The sequence below is a fragment of the Larimichthys crocea genome, unplaced genomic scaffold (assembly GCF_000972845.2).
Source record: "Larimichthys crocea isolate SSNF unplaced genomic scaffold, L_crocea_2.0 scaffold82, whole genome shotgun sequence".
NCBI classification, from domain to species: domain Eukaryota; kingdom Metazoa; phylum Chordata; class Actinopteri; family Sciaenidae; genus Larimichthys; species Larimichthys crocea.
This window is the reverse complement of record NW_020860793.1, coordinates 1,004,918-1,027,055: the sequence shown is the minus strand read 5'-3', so window position 1 is coordinate 1,027,055 and position 22,138 is coordinate 1,004,918. Positions and strand designations below refer to the sequence as shown.

Genomic DNA, 22,138 nt, shown 5'->3' with positions numbered 1-22,138 from the left:
TTTGTTATTGTTTTGATGTCAATGATGATGAGTTGCCCGTGCAGCCATGAATATTGCATACAGTGCATTTACGCGCTTCTCTCTGTCACATGCAATTCACTGTAGCTGCATTCATGTTCTTTTGTTCATAATGCAAAGGATCATGTGACGCTACTATAAATGCATTTAAAATATAATTAAAATGTGTTTATTGTCTCTCATTTCCCATATTGTCCATACTGTCTCTCTCCTGACTTCTTCTTCCATTCCCTGTCTCCATTTTTCTCCATGTGGAGGATTGTGAGTCATGAAGAAATTGATGGTTACAGCTGACTTTCAAGTTTAAACATCAGAAGTGACACTGTAATGAACCTGTTTGTTGAAGCCATCAGCCACTATGGTGTCCCATCTACAGTCAGATGTGATCATGGAGAGGAAACAATGCCATTTGTAGTCTGAGGGTCAAAGCAGGGAAGTGCTTTAAGAGGGAGAGCACCCATAACCAACTGAGACACTGTGAGCGATGTCTGGAGAATTCATATATCTGAAGAACAAAGCTGAAAAATAAAATCATGAACTCCTGGGCTCTTCACTTTGTTTACCTACAGTACCAAGGATAAAACATGACCTCATCAATGAATGGAACCTCCACCAACCGAGGAATGCCAGGGACGTCACCACTTCGGATCTTTGTGCAAGGTTGTTCGGCACGACAGTTGCAACATGACACTGGTATCCAAGGTGTATTTGGAGCGGATGTGCAGCCAGTTCCAGTGGAAGATCTGGGGGCAGCTGGGGCAGTGGAACAGTAAACTGGAGAGATGTTCTATCCAGAAGGTGAACAACAAACAACATCTTTCATGCTTTCATCCACTCTATGTCAAATAAGAGTTCTTTCTGAACACAAATGTGGTGTTTTAACAGGAAAACTGTGATTCCTAATCAGGAAAGGAAACTGTAACACCATAAATAATACAATAACTTTAGAAAATACACCTTAGCTGCAATAAAAAAAAAACATCAGAATCACTTTACATAAATCAATATCAGAATTTCACAGCTGTTGAGCAAACACACTTTACATTTAATAAATATGTCAAGTATAATCTAGCGAGCTACATTTTTTTTCAATAGGCCACAGTAACCAGTAGCTTACATAAAATGATAATAATGTCATTTCAATCAATATTTATTAGCCGCAATTTAATCATTTAATCCTAACATCATCATACAAGAAACAGTGTAGCATAACTGTGATGGTGTCATTGTTTTTCTCTTCCTAATTTTAAAAATCTTAAGACGTTCAGAATGGACGTGTGAACAGGTTATTTAGTGTCAAAGACTGTGGATGCTGAACTACACATGATGGTCCAATCGGCCTTCCATACATATTTATATGTCTGGAGGCAGGTTAAGATGAAATGTTGAACCTTTTGACTTCCCATCGCTGTGAAAATGAGTCATGTCTTTATGTGCAGAAGAATATGTCCAACATTTGACTCACCTCATGTGGACTCTTTTTGTTCAGGTCACCTGACAGACTAAGTGAAGACAGAGAGGTACGCTCTCATCTCTCTTTACACTCTCACATCTCATTTGTTTATTCAAATATGTTCACAGTTCATTCATTCTCTGACACATTTAAACCACCAAAACGTTACAGTGCTTTCTATTCTCTATATGATTATTATTATTATTATTATTATTATTATTATTATTATTATTATTATCATTATTATTTACGTAGGTAGGTCTGTTTCTTCCTCAATAACAAAAGACTAGCAGTCTCCACTCAGTATCTCAGCCTCCTCTGTGACCTCAAAATGACAAAGATGATAAATGACATCATAATTCTCTTCATCAATATTATGAATAAATAATAACAAACGGGACACTGAAGTGATTCTAAAGATCCAAATCTGTGTAAAACGTGCAGCTGATCTTTACATCTGGTCACGTTTTTGATCATGTTTTATTCACACCGCACACACACACATCACACACATCACACGCGACCGCTATAACCACAGCCGCTGACACGTGATCTACCCGTGTTTTCACCTCCGTCTGCCACGGTCAACCCAACCGGAAACCATCTTCCTTTTCAAAATAAAATAACACAGGTTGACAAATGTGTACACACAGTGTTAAAGAGAAATGAAAACGTGTATGAATCCCGTGAGAGGTCATTGATCTAAATGTAGATATAGCACATTTGTATGAAAACATCACACAACATTTTCTTCGCAAGCATTTTATTGTGAGAGCGAGGTCTCATTTCCGGTCTGTTCATAGTTCTCTGTGTTGACATGTCGAGCTTTCACAGACTCTCTCTGTCGTCTGTTATTTTACGTTCTTCATTTTCTGGGTTCACAAATCAAACGCACCCTGTCCGTCTGTTATCTGTACCGTTCTGACTCGGGACAGTCGATCCTAGACCCGGTCTAGGTCTTTCTTTTTTTAGATCAAACCGCATTTTATCGGCCGGTTCAGTCGGTGAGACGCGATTTGTTTTTCAAAATAAATGTCAAATATAAGAAAAGATAACAGAATGCTATGAGGTTGTTTCAGGTTTTTAATGCAGAAGCGCCATAATTGCATTTCAGCCACTTGAGGCTGGCTCCAGAAGTGAGTCAGTCTCCATAAGTCCCCATGTTCAAATGTCCAACTTCACAGCAGAAATGTTTACAGCCTGGTACAAAAAACAGTTTTGGTCTCTATAGCTAATTTCCCCGTTCATGACAACTGTACTGAGGGTGAATTTATATACAACTTTCCTGTCCAAATTATATTAAGGCTTAAAGTTATGAAGAATTAACAGCATAGCCGGTTTAATTGACAAGTAGGTGCTGTTAGAGATGGCTTGTTTGAGCACTCAGACTTCGTTCAGCCCACCTCAGCTCCACCAATGCTGAATTAATCCATTTTTGGATTAATGTGAAGCTAGCAAAGGGAGGACTGCCAAGAGGGGGATAATCAGAGCCCCACACTGAGCTTCACAACTGCTCCTCACTAACCTGTGGCTGACATCAAAGAAACAAAGAAAGATTTTTTTTTTTTGCCTTTTCAAGCTTTATTTCTGATAGAGACAGCTGAAGAGTGACAGGAATGTGGGGAGAGAGAGAGAGAGAGATGGGGAATGACATGCGGGAATGAGCCACAGGTCGGATTCCAACCCTGGGCCACCGCAGCAACCACTGAGCCTTTGTACATGGGGCGGCTGCTCCACCAACTGAGCTAAACGCTGCCCCATCCATGTTTTATACATTAATGCTTAAATGGATATTACTTGCACCTTTGATCAGAGGCACCTGTATGTAACTTTGTACAATTTTACTTCTTACAAATATGTTCAGAAAACCATTCATATATCCTTTGATATATTCCAATCTGTTAATAACCCCCTAAAATGTACTTGGTTTGGTTTAAGGTGTTGGGCTTTTGCTTTTCAAATTAAGGAGAAAATTAAAGGATAGAAAGCACTTTAAATTGAACAGGTGAAATAAATAGTTAAATAAATAAGAATAAAATTACTAATACTTTGATACTTCTTTCCTCTTCCTGAAAGTAACTTACTTAAGTCAAATATCTAAGAACTTCCTCTATTGTGTGTGGTTACCTGCCTGTTAGTCTCTGCAGTGTATTAAGGATTTGTACAAATGACGCTTTTAATCTGAAAAACGTCAAACCGGAACTTCTCTCCTGCTTTTGTCTGACTTGACGGTGTCAGTGTGAACCAGGCGAGCTGCGGACCGCCGGGCTGACCTGACGACGGATTTAACGGGAGACGTCGTGTGCCGTTACCTCAGCACGGTTTATATTAAATACCGACATCACCATTTAGCTCTAGCTTTAGCCTTCTGGGGCTAAAATAAAGATTCATCCTGGAAGCACCCGGAGAACCGCGGATATCGACGCGGCAGGGATGCTTCGTGACCCGCGGCAGGTGTGAAGAGATGCCGGGAGAGACGCCGGCGGGCACCGGCCGGGTGGTGCTGGTGAAGAAGATCGTCATGAAGGACGGAGCTGCGGTGGGTGGATGAACCGCCATTTTTTTATTCATATTATATTATTTATTTATCAAACCTGTGCGATTGTTTATGTAACCCATCACATCTCATATTGTTTTCATGTGCTGCAGGACATAAATGACTCCATTCACACCTCAGATTTACACATATACACACAGTGTTAGCTCTAATGTCTGTGTGTGTGTGTGTGTGTGTGTGTGTGTTTGTGACTTAACAGGAAATTAAAACACATGACGTAGGGCTCATTTAGACATTTATTTTTTTATTCAAATTTGAAAAAATAATGTTAATTTCACAAAAAAAAAACATAAATATGGTGACAGATGAATAATGCTCTAGTTTCTCAGTACATGTCTGTGTGTATGTCACAGTGACAGGACAGAAGTGATCAAATGTTCCAGATGATCTAATGAATAAATGACTTAAGTGAAAATGAGCCCGAACACAGCAGGTTTGGTCCAAAATGGCTGTTGTTGTCGGATGGAGATGTGTGTGTGTGTGTGTTGTAATGGAGCCTGGCAGAGCAGGGTTTAATGTGGCCAACAGACAGCTCAGCTTAGTGTGCGAGGATGATGTGTTTAGGATGGATCCATTATCTCTTACATAACAAGCTGCCCCGCTCTGCCTGAAACACAGCGGAGGGTAGAGGCAGAGACTGCAGTCCAACGCTCCACACACACAGTCTCCATGGCTCCGTCAGCGTCCATTTTAACATCCTTCAGGAGAAATATGTGTTTACACAGGCTGCACAGAACAGCAAGCTGATTTATATTTGACTTCTGATTGGACATAAAACGTCAGGGACACAGAGACAGGCTGTTAAAATGAGGTTTATCGCAAACGTGGCACGCTGTGTGCAAGAAAAGATGGTGTGCTGCTTTTCTCTGACTGACATCATTTCAACTCGATATCTTTGGGTTTGGAACTGTTGGACAGACTGACACCAAACACAGACTTCTGTTTGGTATCTGAGAAATTATGACGAGCATTTTCTGACATTTGATTAGTTGGACAGTAATAGATCAATCGACAAAAATGATGATCTTTATTAATCTCTCATTGGGGACGTTTTACATATATAGGCCAGAAATACAACCACACACACACACACACACACACACACACACACACAGAGAGGGCTCATAGAGAAGTAAATAGAGAGAGATGATGTGGAGTTGAGCAGCCATGTAGCAGCACCCTGGAAGCAGTTACCGGTTCGAGTTGGGTACCTTGCCTTGTTTAAGGGCACCCTTAGCACTGTCCAGGAGGTAAACTGGCACATCTCCAGCTACCAGTCCACTCTTCATACTGTGTGTGCTGGACTTGAACCAAGCCAAGTCCCTATGAACTGAGCTACCCCTGACAGATTACTCGATATGAAAATGAATTCTTAGCTGCAGCTCTATAAACAGTATGATGATGAAGACAAATGATACATTCAATAAAACATAAATATTAAATATTAATTCAAACTGGGATGATACTATCCTAACTCCTAACTATACTTAATTCTTTATATTATTTAAGTATTTCAATTTTTCAATTCAGTTTTGTTGTATCATAACAGAAGTTAGTCAGTAAACAATATTACAGATATTATACAGAGAGACTCAACAATTCCCACCATGAGCAAGCACCTTAAGACAGTTGGAAGTCAGAGTCAGATCCCATCCCATGGTGAATGTCTGAAAGTTGTTATCTTATGAAAGTTTGCCATCTAGAGAGGGAGAGAGATACAGAGATGGACAGCAACAATAACAGTAATGATAACTACAACTATAATTATAATGATGATGATGATAATAATAATAATAATAATAATAATAATAATAATAATAATAATAATAATAATTGTTATGGAATTTTCTATCCTTAGTAGGTGAGGCCACGTGTGAGCCTTGTGGTCCTCTGCAGTATTAATTGTTTGTCTTTGACTAGGTGCCACCATATCTCAACACTGTGGTGGCCAGGGTCGAAGAGGACGTTGCTGCCTTCCTAGTCATAATAGATAGCTTGTTGTTGCCGTTCCAATCTGCGTAAGCGGACATCTGTGTCCCCAGACTAGAATATGTTGACAATAACACCTCCAAGAGTAAAGACATTCTCTTTGACTAATTCTGGGGCGTATAGTATTTGGGGTGTGATCTTTGGGTTTAAAGTATATCCACCATCACGAGTTCGTCAGAATGCGAGACCGACTCAAGCACTTCAGGTGTACTTTGAGAGTGTCTCTAGTTCTCCTTGGCCAAGCGTCAATAAATAATACAGCATAAGACATCAGAGGCTCCTGAACACTTTCTTCCCTCCTGACCTCACCATTGACCTTTGACTTCAGCAATTTCTCCACAACAATAATAATATATATATGTGCATAAGTGACAGTGCATCATGGGAAGATGTGGAGCAAAGTAAACAAGTTCAACTAGAAGCTCTATCAAAAAGGAAATCCAGCTCTTATAAATGTTGACCGTGTCTGCCTCCAGAACCCAAAATGGGAGTTTGTTCTGAAAGCTCTGGCTCCCAATCTACTTTTGGAACCACAAAGAACCCTGCATGTTGGGAACACAGTGTTCTAGATGGGTAGTAAGGTACTATGAGCTCTTTTAAGTTATGATGGTGCCTGACCATGAAGACCTTTGTAGGCAAGCAGTAGGTTTTTAATTCTACTCTTGATTTAAGAGTGCAGAGGAGCCCAGATGATGAAGATCTCTGATCCTGGTTTTGTTCTGGATCAACTGCAGAGTCCCAACGGACCTATTGGAGCAACCAGATAATGAGGAGTTCCAGTAAAAATTCTCTCTGGGTAAAAAGGCAGGCATTTTCACTGTTTTCTGATATTTCATAGATTAAACGATGAATCATAAAAATAATAAAGTCGTGGCCTTAACATCAGGGTTTGCCCTGGAGGTCCTGACACATCTAGACTTGTGATTGATTGACTTAATAGATGACAGTCTAAAAGCTACACTCATTTATTAGAAGCCATTTGCGGTGTGGAATAGTGCCTCTGCTCTTTTTACATTAAAGGTTAAGGACTTATTTTACAAAAGTGTTTTTATGATATGAGTAGAGGCATTCTTTGAATCAGGCTGGGTGACTCGCCTCCCCTTCCTCCTCTTTAATACACTGCAGGAACACCTGTACCATGTACTGTACCTGGTAATACACTGCACATTGGTAGTGTAAGGTTAGAGTTATCGAGACTCAACAATCCTCACCATGAGCCAACACCTGGCGACAGTGGAAAGGAAAAACTTGTTTAAGTGGCAGAAACCCCGGATCATGGTGGATTGCAGTTTTTGGTTTTTTTTGCAGTATTTAAATTTTTCAGTTCAGTTTTGTTAAATCATAACAGAAGTTATGTCAGGACACTTCTTGTATGGAATCATTATTACAGATATTATTCCAACAGTTCCCACCATGAGCAAGCACCTGGAGACAGTGAGAAGGAAAAACTTCCTTTAAGAGTCAGATCCCACCCCATGGTGAATGGCAGTTTGCCATCTAGAGAGGAAGAGAGATGCAGAGATGCACAGCAACAGTAATGATAACTACAACTATGAGTATATTAGAAATAAAACTAATAATAATAATAATAATAATAATAATAATAGCTGTAGCATGCACTAGTTGCTAGAGAGGATGCATGCAACAAGTAGAAAACTATACACACATATTTACATGGCCAAATGTGAGTCCCGTCAAAGTCCTAAGTTCTATATTTTTACTTAGAAACATACATACAAAAATTAAATTTTAGTTTGAGCTCCGAATCCATAAAATCCATATAATATCATATTACTTTAATCTAGCTCTCTTTCCCACTTTACCCCATAACTATTTTTTGTTCTTGTGTTTTTGAATCATATGAAAATGTGCAGTGAACTCAAATGTGAACAACTATACAATAGTTTGTAAGATGATGAAGGAAACATTGAAAGAAATATTAAATAAAAGTGTCGTGCCTGATCAGGCCATCGTGTTTTAATAATTCCCTGCCATGGAGTTCCTGATGATATTATTTTACTATGTCTAATTATTGAATTGGAGATTACAGCTGTGGAGTCTGTGTTTGTGTTCATTCATCTTTGTGAAACTGAATGTTGAGTTACTGACTGTAACTGTCTCTTAACGTCCTTCATGTTGTCTTCACACTCAACTATCAGAACCAGGTACCAGAGGAAAGTTCAGGACTAAAGGTCAGCAGGAATCAGACAATGAATGTGTGTACAAAATGTCATGGTAATCCATCCAACAGAGGCTGTGTTTGTTATGTACATATTTCAGTTTGGGCCCTTTGGCCAAAACAACATCTCATCTTTGACCTGCACTGTTTGCATGGATAAAAAAATGTCCATCAGTTTCCTAGACTGGGGACAATTTTAAATGTCCCATTTTGTCCACCTGACAGTCCAAACAAGCCAAATCTGTTCAGTTTTGAGTGACACAACAGAGAGGAGCAGCTAATCCTGACATCAGAGAGGCTGAAAACAGAGAAATTAAACATAAGCAAATAATTAGTTATTAAAAGTTATGCTAACCCTAATCCCTGTTATGATGTGGTTATCGTCTTCAAACAATCTTTTGCCATGAAAAACTCATTATCTGAGCAGTCCAGATCTGTGTTAGCAGACCCTGTTATTAATCAAGCTAAATATAGAAAATAGTCCATATCATCACCTCCTGTCCTCTGTATCTGTGTCAGTAGGCTGACAATCATTTCATGTGCGATGCTCCAGTTCAATACTTGATCTGTTTCAATCAGCCAAAATGCTCGAATGTGTTAGAAAATGAGTCTCTGTAGTTTGAAAATGATGCTAAATTGGGTAATTTCATGAACACAGATGTATTTACTCTGTTTCTATTCTGTCATTTACTTTTGTCTGCCAACTTTTGTTGTAACCGTGGTCTCAACCTGTGATGAAGGATCAGAGGCAGATTGAAAACACTGACAAACTAGTTCTGTGGCCTCTCCCTAGATAGCAGACCAACATTGAATCAGTCTTGGTGCATCATTGAATCAATGTTGCTCAACGTTGAAATATAACATTGATTTTTCATCAGGTTTGCACCCTGAAATGTTATTTCAGTGATGAAAAATAGATCATGACGGGCATAAAATCAACGTTAGTTCAACTTAAATCAATTGCTGTTTTATCATTGAGCCAACATTGAAATAACATTAATTAAACCAATCTCCAGATTGCAGACCAACATTGAATCAACACTGAATCAGCGTCTCTCTTCTCAACTTTGAAAAAGCAAAGAATTATCAGCATTTATTCAACTTTTATCTAGCCTTGAATATTCTGATGGAGTTTCAACATTGATATTATCTGGGTCCCCTGGCCTCATAACATCATGAAACGGACACAGATTTCATTGGTCTTCTTTAAATGTAATTCATTTCTGACAGCAAAGTTTTGGAAGAAACAACACAACTCTGGGAAGGTTTTCCAACGTGTGAAATTCCTGATCTCACCCACATAACTCAAAAAAATAACAAGTCTGATTACTACTGATTACTGTTAAGGTTACCATTGTGTGGTGATGCGGGTCAGATCAGGAGATCATGTCTCTGCCAGTTGTTTTTTTAGAGAAATGAACTGAAACCGGTAGCTACCTGTAAGAAATTAAATCAATCTAACCTTGATGGATGATTTGGAAATCGATCAATTGGGATGACATGAGCCAAAAGTTGGAGGTGATTTATTATGACAGTAATGCTGTATCTCAAAGTGACAAAACCTGTATGGCAAAATATTGATATTTAGACCCTACAAAGCAGTCAACATCCAAGAATACTGGATCCTACAATTCCCATCATGCCATCTTTCTTTAGACTCTTGCTAAAAGGAAGAGTCATGTCTTTTAAACTCAGTTTAAACGCAGTTTCAGTTTGTAAAGCCTCCTGTAGGGTTAGTCAACTATAGATTTATAGTTTCCAAGCTCATGCTGAGATAACCCTGATGATGTCATAATGATCTCAGCTCTCAAGCTTTTTTTGATTGGACAAACATGGTTTGGTAAGTCGTCAGACGTTTTGGTCCTGTGATTGGTTGCAGGTCTATCCAGTTGTGTCCAGAGTAATTTTGGTTCCCCTGTAGTTGTCGAGTTACATTAAAATGTAACTGTTTGTAAAATCTGTGTGTTTGTGTGTTTCAGCTCCAGCAGGGCATCGGCAGGCCCAGCGTGTATCATGCGGTGGTGGTGATCTTCCTGGAGTTTTTCGCCTGGGGATTACTCACCACGCCCATGCTCACGGTGAGTAATACTGTGCGGCGGTGGGAAGGTGGCGGTCACACGCTGATTGGGGTTCATACATAGCGATTCTGGCTCAGGATCAGCTCCCATGTGGAGAAGGCTGCGCACTCGATAATGAGAGTGAAATAGTAGATTTGTCACGTCATGTCAGCAGCTTCATTATAAACACTCATAAATAACTCCCTGTGACGGCAGCACTGACCAGATTAATTGAAGCCTGTTCTTGAGCTCTGACTGAATTGTGTCTGTGTCTCTCTTGGTGGTGTCAACAGTTCTATTTCATTCTTCCTGACTGCCATAGATGGTTGAAAACCCAAGTTTTACATCCTGTATATGGCAGTCATCCAGAATTCATAAAACCCTTGTTACATACTTCAATTTCTGGAGATCAGTTTCTGAGTTACGTAAGAGTTAAACATGAGATGTTACAGTGTAGACAGCTTCTGAATAATGAAAGATGACTAAAACATGTCCAGTGTAGACAGAGTTAGTTTTGTATTGGTACGTGATGTCACCCACTGGTTTGTGGACAACTGTTTTGATGCCTTGTGGTTGGCCATTTGGTTTTTTTGGATCCAGAAGTGACCATATTTGGGCAAGAGCTTGGAGTTGGTGGGTGACGTAGTGCAGGTCTTTGACTAAAATATCGTTCTGAAATCATTTTAGGAGAGGAATAGTCAATCCAGTCACAGAATCTTGATTCATATTTGATCAGCACTGCTTTGTTTTACGGTTTGATCAGAGTTTTGTGAGCCCGGTGGCTGCACCCTAAAGCATCTTTATCTTCTATTTTACTCTCAGAGGGACCATAGTTTACAAAATAAACATCACGTTGTATGGAAGAAGACTTGAAACTACACACTGAGACCATGGACTGAGGAAACTGTTTACTGAGCTCATAAATCAGCTGAGAAGTAGGTTATTACTCCTTAAAGACTCAATACAATATGACCTTTTTGTTGCAGCCGATGGATCTGCCCCTGCTGGTCATTAGAAAGAATGCCGGTATAAGACACGTGTGTTGTCTAGTGTTGGGATCGATATGGAAAGATTTCAAACATTGCAGAGCTCACAAAGAATACTCCACAGGACGTATGGCTTTAAATATCAACACTTACTGACTTGAGACTTGAAAACAGACTGTAAAATGTTAGTTCATGTCTTTCTTCTTCAAGGTACAAGTACCAAAGAGACAGTAGTTTTTGCTGAAACTGTGAAATCTGTGTTTCTAAATGTCTAAATGTGTTGTGCCTCTTTATAGGTTTTACATGAAACATTTCCGCAGCACACCTTCCTGATGAACGGACTCATCCAGGGCGTGAAGGTAAGAACTCCAGCACTTCATTTTCTCTTTCTTTAGAATTGTAGCTTCATGTAGTGGAACAGACAGATTGATTAACATTAACCCCTAACATGGGTCAGGCTCCAAAAACACAGAATCTTACATTTGACGTTTGTCATTTGTCACCTTCCAAGCCCAATGGCTTGTCATTATGTCACTATGACATCATCAGCGTAATTTTGTCTGGCATTATTTAACAGCTTTCTAACCATGATGAGTAAACTTATCGTCCATGTTTCTTTGATGTTTCCTCTCCATGTCAAGGGTCTGCTGTCGTTCATGTCCGCTCCTCTGATTGGTGCGCTGTCGGACGTGTGGGGGAGGCGGTCCTTCCTGTTGGTCACTGTCTTCTTCACCTGTGCACCGATCCCGCTGATGAGGCTCAGCCCATGGTAGGCCTCACAATGATGTTAATGTTAATGAAGGTACAGATGAGGGAGTCAAGAAGACCTGTTTCAATATGCACAATAAACTGAGCCTCTACTCTCCTGTCATGGCTTTCCACAAGACTTGATGGATGGCACAAGATGGCTACAGAGATTTGCTCCCATTCAGCCACGAGAGCATTAGTGAGGTTGAAAACTGATGATGAGACCTGGCTAGAAAAGAGGCAGAATGAAACATGAGCTGTAATGTACATGAACCAGTTGCACAGTGATTATAATGAGCTAATGGATCAAACACAGACCATACAATGAATCACTGAAGAGGTTTTTTTCTCTCTCTGCTCGTCCTGTAGGTGGTACTTTGCCATGATCTCCATGTCCGGAGCTTTCTCCGTCACCTTCTCGGTCATCTTCGCCTACGTCGCTGATGTGACGGATGAAAGAGAGAGGAGTACAGCGTACGGTCTGGTAAGAACTCCTGTTTGAATTTAAATAAATATATACATCATTGAACAGTGTTTAGAATTTAGTGACATCTTGTGGTGTAGATTGCAGCCACCTCGTCTCACGCTCTTTGCATAAAGGAGAAACTACAGTGACCACAAAACAGTCAAAAAATGCAAAAAATCTCAGATCTAAAGCCAGTTTAGTGTGTCTGTTGTGATTTTCAGGTGGTTATATACTAATTAAAACATAGTTATGAATATTATTTGAATTCTGTAAAAAGAGATGATTTATATGATGTTTTAGGTGATGAATAAAGTGATGAATAAACAGTGTTTTAAAGGACACAGAGTTGACTTTCCAAAATGCATGTGTATGAACAAAACTGAAGGAGTGTCATCATCACAATGACCTCATACTACCAGACAGACAGACAGACAGACAGGCAGGCGGATGGATGGAGGTGATGTGGCGGTGTTGAATGACACTGAATCTGCAACCTTAAAGCAGAAACTGACAGCTCAGCTTAATGTGAGCACAAACATCAGCTCAGAACAGGAAACTGTCCTCTGTGTTTGTTTCCTTTTATAATGACTTTATACATCATCATCATGGACAAAGTGATACCTGCTACAAGTCTGAGTGTATTTGTCAGTTCAACTTAAACACAGTGTCAGATTCAGAGGCCTGGAACAACAACAGACCTTTTTCACAGCGGCCGTGAACACAATGATACTGGGTGATACCAATGATATTAAAAATGAAACCTTTATTAGTATCATTGGTAACACCATAGATGAATGTATTATTCCATCAAACAGAGCACAAAAGTGCTAGCTTTCGAGATTCATGGCCTTTCTCTGTTTTTACTCTCAATATAGTTCCCCCAAAAAGTATTCGTAAGCACTTATGTATGATTATAAGAATAATTATTTATTATGGTGAGGTAAAAAAGGTTTTAATGATAAAATACTTTACTGAAGCTAGCTAGCTTAGTGTAACTTAGCTCGTAACTACCAAGCAAGTTCGCTGTGGTTCATACCGGCAGACCAGCTGATGTATTACAGCTGTTCACTGAGTTCAGCTCGTAGAGAGCAGGACATATATAAGCTAAAAGCTAAACTAAAGCTAAAAGCTAAGCTAAAGCTGTTCAATACTTTTAGGACTAAATACCTGCAGGACTATTACATGTTCCCGTCAACCGTAATGTTAACATGCTAACATGCTAAATTAAAAAGGTGAACATGAAAACATTATACTTATGTAAACATTAGCATCTTAGCATTGGCATTATAAGAGCGTTAGCAAGTTGATGTTAGCATTTAGCTCCAAGCACTGCTGTGAGTACAGCCTCACAGAGCTCCTAGCATTGCTGTTAACCCTAGATCTACCTACACCGCTCTGTGCATTTGACAAACAGGATCATATGAGATGTTTTCTTAAGCTCCTGCCGTCATTTTGATTTGATTTCCTCCAGGCCTTTTTTCAGCTTGTTGAAATGGAAGTCAAAAATGCTCCCAGCAGCTTCACTTCTTGGCTTAGCAAACAAACTTTGTAGCAGACTTTGTTTGGGTTTCCCATCCTTTAATACTAAGCCTTCTCCATCTCCTCCTGTGCTCCTCAGGTGTCGGCTACTTTCGCAGCGAGCCTGGTGACGAGCCCAGCCATTGGGGCGTACCTGTCTGCCTGGTACGGAGACAACCTGGTGGTTCTGCTGGCTACGCTGATCGCTCTGGCTGACATCTGCTTCATCCTGCTGGCCGTGCCCGAGTCTCTGCCGGATAAGATGAGGCTCAACACTTGGGGGGCGCCCATATCCTGGGAGCAAGCCGACCCCTTTGCTGTCAGTAATCAGTCACTTACAGTACGGTCTCAGATTGGTTGATTGAATAACGAAGGCAATACAGGAACATTATTTTAGTTACTGAATGATGCTATAGGATTGCAGTATGTATGAAAGCTTCAGATAATAATAGAATAAAATGGGATACAGATACAGACCGGATGCATTTCACAGACTGTGAAACACTGACTAACACTTTGAGTCTCAGATATTGATTGAAGACAAACTGATCGTCTGACAGCAGCGGTGTTGTGTTTTCTGTCTCTCCTTCAGTCTCTGAGGAAGGTGGGTCAGGACCCGACAGTCTTACTGATCTGCATCACCGTGTTCCTGTCTTACCTGCCGGAGGCCGGACAGTACTCCAGCTTCTTCCTCTACCTGAGACAGGTGAGAGCACACCGACACGTTCTCTTCATTCATGTGAATATTTATTACGTTATAATACCAGTCATAATCATTTCTTGTCTGTCTCTCCAGGTCATTAACTTCTCCTCCACAACCATTGCTGTTTTTATCGGAGTTGTGGGCATTCTGTCTATCGTGGCACAGGTAACACACAAACATATTTACACTCGTCATATTAGGTGCTACTTCCCCTCATTAAATCTAGATGTGATTTGTTCACATGCAGTCATATCATATATGCATCTTTGTTATATATATCATCTGTCGTGGGCTTCCTGCTTGTTTTCTGGTGGTTAGAGGTGCATATACATCATGTAAAAGTGACTCAAATTACCAAATATTATTCTATTAATATAACTTATACTTATTCTAATCATAACAAAGGTCAGAACCAAATTTAAAAACCCCTTCCTCTCTCGCTCTCTTCCTCCCTCCTCAGACTCTCTTCCTCACTCTGCTGATGAGGACTCTGGGTAATAAAAACACTGTTCTGCTGGGTCTGGGCTTCCAGATCCTTCAGCTGGCCTGGTACGGCTTCGGATCAGAGCCATGGTAAGATCTGTGTGTGTGTATGTGTGTGTGTAAGGTTACATTCATTCTCCCGGTGCAAAGCTGCTTTCAGACAGTGCCTTCTTGTGGCAAAGCAACCTCCATGTTTTGTATTTAGACTGGGAAGCAGCAATGAGAACATTCACCAGTGCAGCTATGACTACCTAAGAACCTACTGTTATGGAATTTTCTATCCTTAGGCTGCACATGGTCACGTGTGGGCCTTGATGTCCACGGCAGTACTAATTGTTTGTCTTTGACTGGGTGCCACCATATCTCAAAGAGTGGTCAAAGAGACCTATTGCTGCCTTCCTAGTCATAATAGATAGCTTGCCGTTGACGTTCCAATCTGCGTAAACAGACATCTGTGTCTCCAGACTAGAATATGCTCACAATAACACCTCCAAGGGGAAAGACATTCTCTTTGACTAATTATGGGCGTATAGTATTTGGGGTGTTATTTTTGGGTTTAAAGTTTATCCACCATCATGAGATGTACTTTAAAAGGGTCTCTAACGCTCCTTGGCCAAGCATCAATAAATAATACAGCATAAGACATCAGAGGCTCCTGAACACTTTCTTGCCTCCTGACCTCACCATTGACCTTTGACTTCAACAATTTCTCCACAACACCTACCAGCGACCCGTGCTGTACCATGAGCCAGCGGTGCCATGTAAGACTGACGGGACAATGCTGACAGAATAATAAGTGTATACTCCATGTACCTGAATATACCCTGCACTACATAGTCCACATACTCTTGTCTCGCCATGAAGACAAAAAAACTGGGGTCTGGCTCAGGGGTTCCCAAACTTTTCAGCCCACGACCCCCAAAACAAAAGTACCAGTGATTTGCGACCCCCACTATGCCCAGATGTCAGATAATTTGTCCTTGTTACATGTCATAATGTTCAGCACGATGCTAATAGACCTTAATATTAATATTGTTGTTGCTGCTAATGTCGTTAATCTGTCATAATCACATCAGAGGTCAGAAGGGGTAAAGAAATTCGAAAGGCTTTTATTTTAAATTTAAACTACTTTTTATAATGTGTTTGAATTCTGGCTAAAATATGCTATTTCTAAAAGTTTTTAAATTGTATTTGATTTTTTGAATATCACGAGTGGTCTAGCTTATAGAGAGAAATATACGCTAACCTCTTTTGCAGCCTTTCACACATCACACACACCTTAAGCATTAAACTGCGCCGTGATCTCATAGGTCCAGCTGCCTCAGGATTCTATTGGTCTAGACTGTACTCAAACATGAAAGCTGAGGTTCTTATTAGTTGACAGAGTTGTTCACTGCTGGTGAAGAGGTAAATCAGAGAACTCTGCATTGCACTGCATTGTTTTCCTATATGCAGTTTAATTAATAGAAGTTATTACAGTTATTACTATGAACTGAGCGTTCACTATGCCCTGACCTCTTAGTCGCTGTTGTTTCACCTGCCAAACCAGTTCTGGAACATCACATCAAATTTACAATAATAACAGTGGCAGAATAATTACAACCTTACTGTGAAGCAATGGGTCCTCGATGGAGGCAGACAAAAGCAGCTTCACATTTCAAGATGACTTGATTTAGCTAGTTTATTAAGTTAATGTTAGGAACTAAAATTAACTTAATAAATTGGCTCCAAACTTTCTCAGGAAAGGGTTTTACAAATCCAAAAGAGCAAAACTTTGGCCTCACGACTCACGATCCACGACTGTCTCCCTGACAATCATCCAACAGTGTGAATGCTGTGTTAGATACTCAACACATTAAAACATAATATGGACGAAATCTCACAGAGATCTGACATATACATGTGTGTGTGTGTGTGTGTGTTTTAACAGGATGATGTGGGCGGCCGGTGCTGTAGCAGCGATGTCCTCCATCACCTTCCCAGCTGTCTCTGCTCTGGTGTCACAGTCTGCTGATCCTGATAAACAAGGTGACAAAGAACATCTCCTCGTCCCCTTCCCTTCCCTCTCTTCATCTCTCCCTTGTCTCCTCTCTACTCTTCTCTTTCCTGTGTGTGTGTGTGTGTGTGTGTGTGTGTGTGTGTGTGTGTTATGGATTTTAAGTTTGTATTACTAAACCAGGCAGGAACATCAATCCACAGGCAGCTAAATATATCAGCAGATAGAGTTTTCACTGTGTCAGCAGTAACATCCATGACCAATAACACCACCCGTCTCCTCCGCCTGCAGGTGTGGTTCAGGGGATGATAACAGGGATCAGAGGTCTGTGTAATGGTCTGGGTCCAGCTCTGTACGGGTTTATCTTCTTCCTCTTCAACGTCGAGCTCAACACCATGGACCCCATCCAGGGAGACTTCAACATTGACCCCCTGCCTATGCACAGTCCCACTGAGGTATCATAAACATTCAAGTACACCCCAACACGTATAGTCTGCATCTAGTCACTTAAATCACACTCAGAGCTCATGCCATAGCTTACAATAGTTCCTTGTGGTACCCTGATTGGTATGAACAACTGTGGTCGGACACAAGCACAAAGCAAGATGAATTCTCACATAATTTCCTGATGTAAATCTGGTGATATTGGCTGAAATCAATAATGCACAAGTAGCATTGGTACTGCTGTGTAGTGAATGATGGGGGTAGATAGCAGATAGCTAATTAGCTGCTCAGGCAGTGCTGCTGTCATTCAAGCACACATACCAACACACCCCAGATAGCATGGCAACATTGATTCAGTGTTGATTCAATGTTAGTCTGTTATCTGTGTATTGGTTTAATTAATGTTATTTCAATGTTGGTTCAATGATAAAACAGCCATTGATTTTAAGTTGAACTAACATTGAATCAATGTTGGTCTGCTATCTGGGACCCCTCCAACAGCTGAGACAAAATACAGCATTTCTTTCTTCCATAACAAATAAAATAAAATAAATATTGATATTGTGGTTTGAACTGCCCGAGGTTAGCTTACTACAGTAAATAGTGTCTTGGGTGGCTAACGTCAGCTAATTCGTCGAGACTCCTGGGGCTGATCTGGTAAATTGGCTAGTGTTTGCAGGTTACGTTATCAGCTAGTGTTGCGAGGCAGCTGTATACATGCAACTGGCTGGTTAAACATAGCTTGCTAACGTCATTAGCACAACACTATGAGGGGATATGTTGTTAACTAGCTTGTTAAACACTTCATCGGCTAACGTTATTCATGTCGTGAGACAGATGTGTTGATTTTAGCCAGCAATTGATATAAATGATGTAACTGTACAAAGCAAAGGTGTTACTAATGATTGCTTTCTACTGGTCAATAGCAAGGCAAGACATAGGTAACCTTTAAAAATCACATTGAAATTATTTTGACTAGAAAAGATTGATTGAATGATTTCAGATATTCAAGCCACAGGACATGTTTTAATTAGAAGACGAGTAAATTAAAGCAAACGTTTTTGTTTGTTCCTTTCTCAGCGAGCACTCATCCCCGGCCCGCCCTTCCTGTTAGGGGCATGCACTGTGGTCGTTGCCTTCCTCGTTGCTCTCTTTATCCCTGAGAAACCCTCCTGCTCCTCCTCTTCCTCCCACCTGTCACTCAGTGACAAGCCCCACCAGGACAGCAAAGACTCCATGTCCTCACTGGCTGGCGTCCACATCAACACGCCACTCCCCGGCAGTGACGAGGACACTCCTCCCACCGCCAGCGACGAGGACTTTGAGCCGCTGCTGCAGGACAGTATAGTTTGACGGACAGGTCGAGGGACCGCAGAGGATGGGGCTTACATCGTGGTTTGTTTGATTGACGTTTTGTAACAAAGACAAAGAAGCAGTCACATTTTCTTTGCCATGGGACGAAGTGTACTTTTGTTGTCAGAAGATTGCCACTCACGGTGAGAAGCTCCGACAGCGTTGTTTCTGACAGCGCTTGCATTTTACTTCACTTATCAGGAGTGGAGGCCGTGACATTTTCTGAGCGACTAATATGGATGTTTCTTTCACGAGGAGGCGGAGCTGCAAATAAGATGTCATTGTTTGATTTGTTCGTCTTTGGAGAAGCAAAGACGACTTTTGACAGAGGGAAACATGGCGGGGAGAACAACTTTAAATGGAATCCATCGTTTGATTGACAAGAGGAGGGACCAACTGCGTTTTCTTAGGGAATGGGCGTGCCCAGTTTTGGGATACGCCCACATAAAAATCCCCTGAAGTGAGAGAGTGCAACAAGGGTTTGATTTGAAGGATTATTATTCATCTTTAAGCTTGAAGTTGTTGATTGTTTTTTGTGATAAACAAGAAAAATGTGTTTTTATCTTCAGCTGTATCATTTTTGAAGCCGTATTTTTAATGATGTGATCATTTATTATTGGTTATTGTACAAAAGAAATGTGTCTGCAACATATTTACAACATCAGTGTTGATTCATACTCCTTTTCTGTTGTTGTTGCAGAAGAGCAATTTTTGTTACAGTTTTTCTTGTTTGTTTGGCGGAGTTCATGGATGTGTACAGTATCTCAACCTGCTACGAGCTATCGATCGCTAACGTGGTACAAATGTGACGATTTTCAGCCACCGAAAATCAGTCAAAATATCAATTTTAATACTTATTTTCCTCTCACGCTCATTTTAATTTCGATCATCCAGAACAAGAAAGAGCCAAATGGTTTAAGCAGTACATTGCAACAGGCCCATATATATATATTTTATGAAAGAAAAGAATCCTGAATGATTCTTAAGGTGGACAGTTTTTAAGATTTAATTTTCACCAGTCAGTGTCCCTGTTTGTCACTCTACCTCAGATCAGTGTGTTTTGGAATCACACTCAACCTGAATTTGTTCATCTTCTATCACACGTCTTTTATTTTTTTATATTAAAGTCAAAGTCACTTTATGAAAGTGCTGCTTGCTGCTGGCAGAGGAAAAAAAACTCTGAGCTACAACTGGTTTAGCTTGTTAGCAGCAAAAAAAGGGTTTGAAGCATGCTGTTTATGGTTTTAATATTACTTAAGTAGATGCTAGAATAAAAATAGGTCCTTAGATTTAGTATGTCCCACAATAATTGCTGCTGGAACACATTTTCCTTACATTTTATTGCATTATGACCAGTATTGATATGTACAGTATAAGCATTGATTCTTATTGAACAGGAGGTGGCGGTGTCTTACATTTTTAATGCTAATATTTAAGCTCTAGGTCATTAAATGACACCAAATTTGATATGCACATCCTGTATGTGCTCCTGATGACACAGTGTTGCTCTTATCACACAGGTATATTGTTTAAATGCCACCACCAAACACGACTCACACGACCTTTACCTTCAGTATTAGAAGACCAAACTTTGAGAAAACCTGACACATTTTTTAACACGTATACGTAACATTACTGGAGTTTCCTAAGGTGTCATGATGCCATCCGGTGCCTCCTCCAGAATGTCGGTTTAGAAACACCACTAGCATCGCGACGAACATGAAGTTGCCCATGGTCGGCGTGCCTTCCATTCCAAGCTGCGCTGGTTGCTTGGATCCAAGTATACCTCCTAGATTTTACGTCACGTGTGAGAACATGTGGTCACGTGTGTGCTAAAGGTTCACTGAATGATTTTAAACACAAACACGGAGGTCATTTTTCAAACTAACTTGTTGCAGATATGAGTTTTTTTCCCCTGACAGCAGTGATTTTCCTGTGAATGAACTTATACTTGAAGAGCTTTAGAGGAAATTTAGGAACAAATGCTGAAGAGTTTAACAGTATATAACTGGCACAGAGTGTATATAGTTATTTGCTTTATGACCTTAAAATGTAAATGTACATGTGAATGATATTATGGTTTGTATATAATGTAAGTGAAGTGTGGGATTGGCTTGTTTATTGTGCTTGGTATGAAGGTTTTCCTTCACTTTTCTTCAGTCCTGTGTTGTTCAGTGGCACTAACAGTCTGGGTTGGGGGTTTAGTCCCCCCCCCCCCTCCTGTGCAGACCATCAATCATTCTGCTTCAGTTTTTCCATGTTCATTTAGATTAGGCTGTGAAATAATGTCAGGTAGTAGGCGGTAGTGTTTCCTATGTCTGAAATAAGCCAACACATAGTACACTTAACCCACACTTGAGGCTCACCTGGTACTGAGAGCTCAGTGTATCCCACAATTTACAGCAGTTCTACTGCTCCACACCAGCCACTATCCAAACCCAGCACCCCAGTCTGGAACGAGATGATATAACAAAGAGAACCTGGTTATCCGTATCCTTGTAACTCATCGACTCTTTTTATAAGATCTGAAAGGTGCTATCTGCTATTTGTCCTGTAAAAACTTTTAACAGATCTGCATTTCAGCGATTCCTCCGGTCTACTCCCGTCTGTTTTAGTTTCACGTCGTCGCGGAGACAAAGACGGCTGTCCTCAATGCCATTATCATTTAAGACTGAATGCTTTTTTCACAAGTGTACCAGTTTCTTTTGAAATAACTGTTTAGGATAGTCAGGATACGATGTCTGTACGATCATAACGTAGGATATTTGGATGAATGTGAACAACTGCACCCACTCAGTTCAGCAGCAGTGAAACTGACTCAACAGTGTAAATATTGTTGGATTGGATGTCTGTAAATGTGAAGAAATTAAATGTACATGGGATTCACCATAAATACACTTGGTCTGTTGTTTTGTTTGGACATGTAAAAATCAGCTGTTAGTTATTGGAAATTGAAACACAACAGCATTTGGCATCTGCATGACAAGATTTTTTTTTTTTTTTAATGTTACTGCACCTTCTTAAAAAAAAAAAAAACACACAAAAAAAGGTTCTTCCTTCCGTCGTCCTATTTCAGCTGTGGGGTGTTTTCATTATATTTTTCACTTAGTTTCATGTTCTTTGAGTCAGACATGAGCACGTCACTGTGGATACTATACGTATAAACTACATACACATTTTTGTCTGATA

The 22,138-nt window shown here is 40.3% G+C and overlaps 1 protein-coding gene across 1 annotated transcript; it reads left to right on the top strand.

The window, feature by feature from the left end:
* The first annotated feature begins 3,679 nt into the window (after window positions 1-3,679).
* Window positions 3,680-21,419, top strand: mfsd14ba (major facilitator superfamily domain containing 14Ba). Its single transcript, XM_010744281.3, has 12 exons — window positions 3,680-4,010; window positions 10,176-10,274; window positions 11,536-11,598; window positions 11,881-12,008; window positions 12,356-12,470; window positions 14,071-14,289; window positions 14,563-14,676; window positions 14,767-14,838; window positions 15,134-15,246; window positions 17,087-17,184; window positions 17,444-17,607; window positions 18,677-21,419. Exons 1-12 carry the CDS (start codon window positions 3,936-3,938, stop codon window positions 18,947-18,949), a joined length of 1,533 nt encoding a protein of 510 aa, XP_010742583.1. The 5' UTR covers window positions 3,680-3,935; the 3' UTR covers window positions 18,950-21,419.
* The last annotated feature ends 719 nt before the right edge of the window (window positions 21,420-22,138 follow it).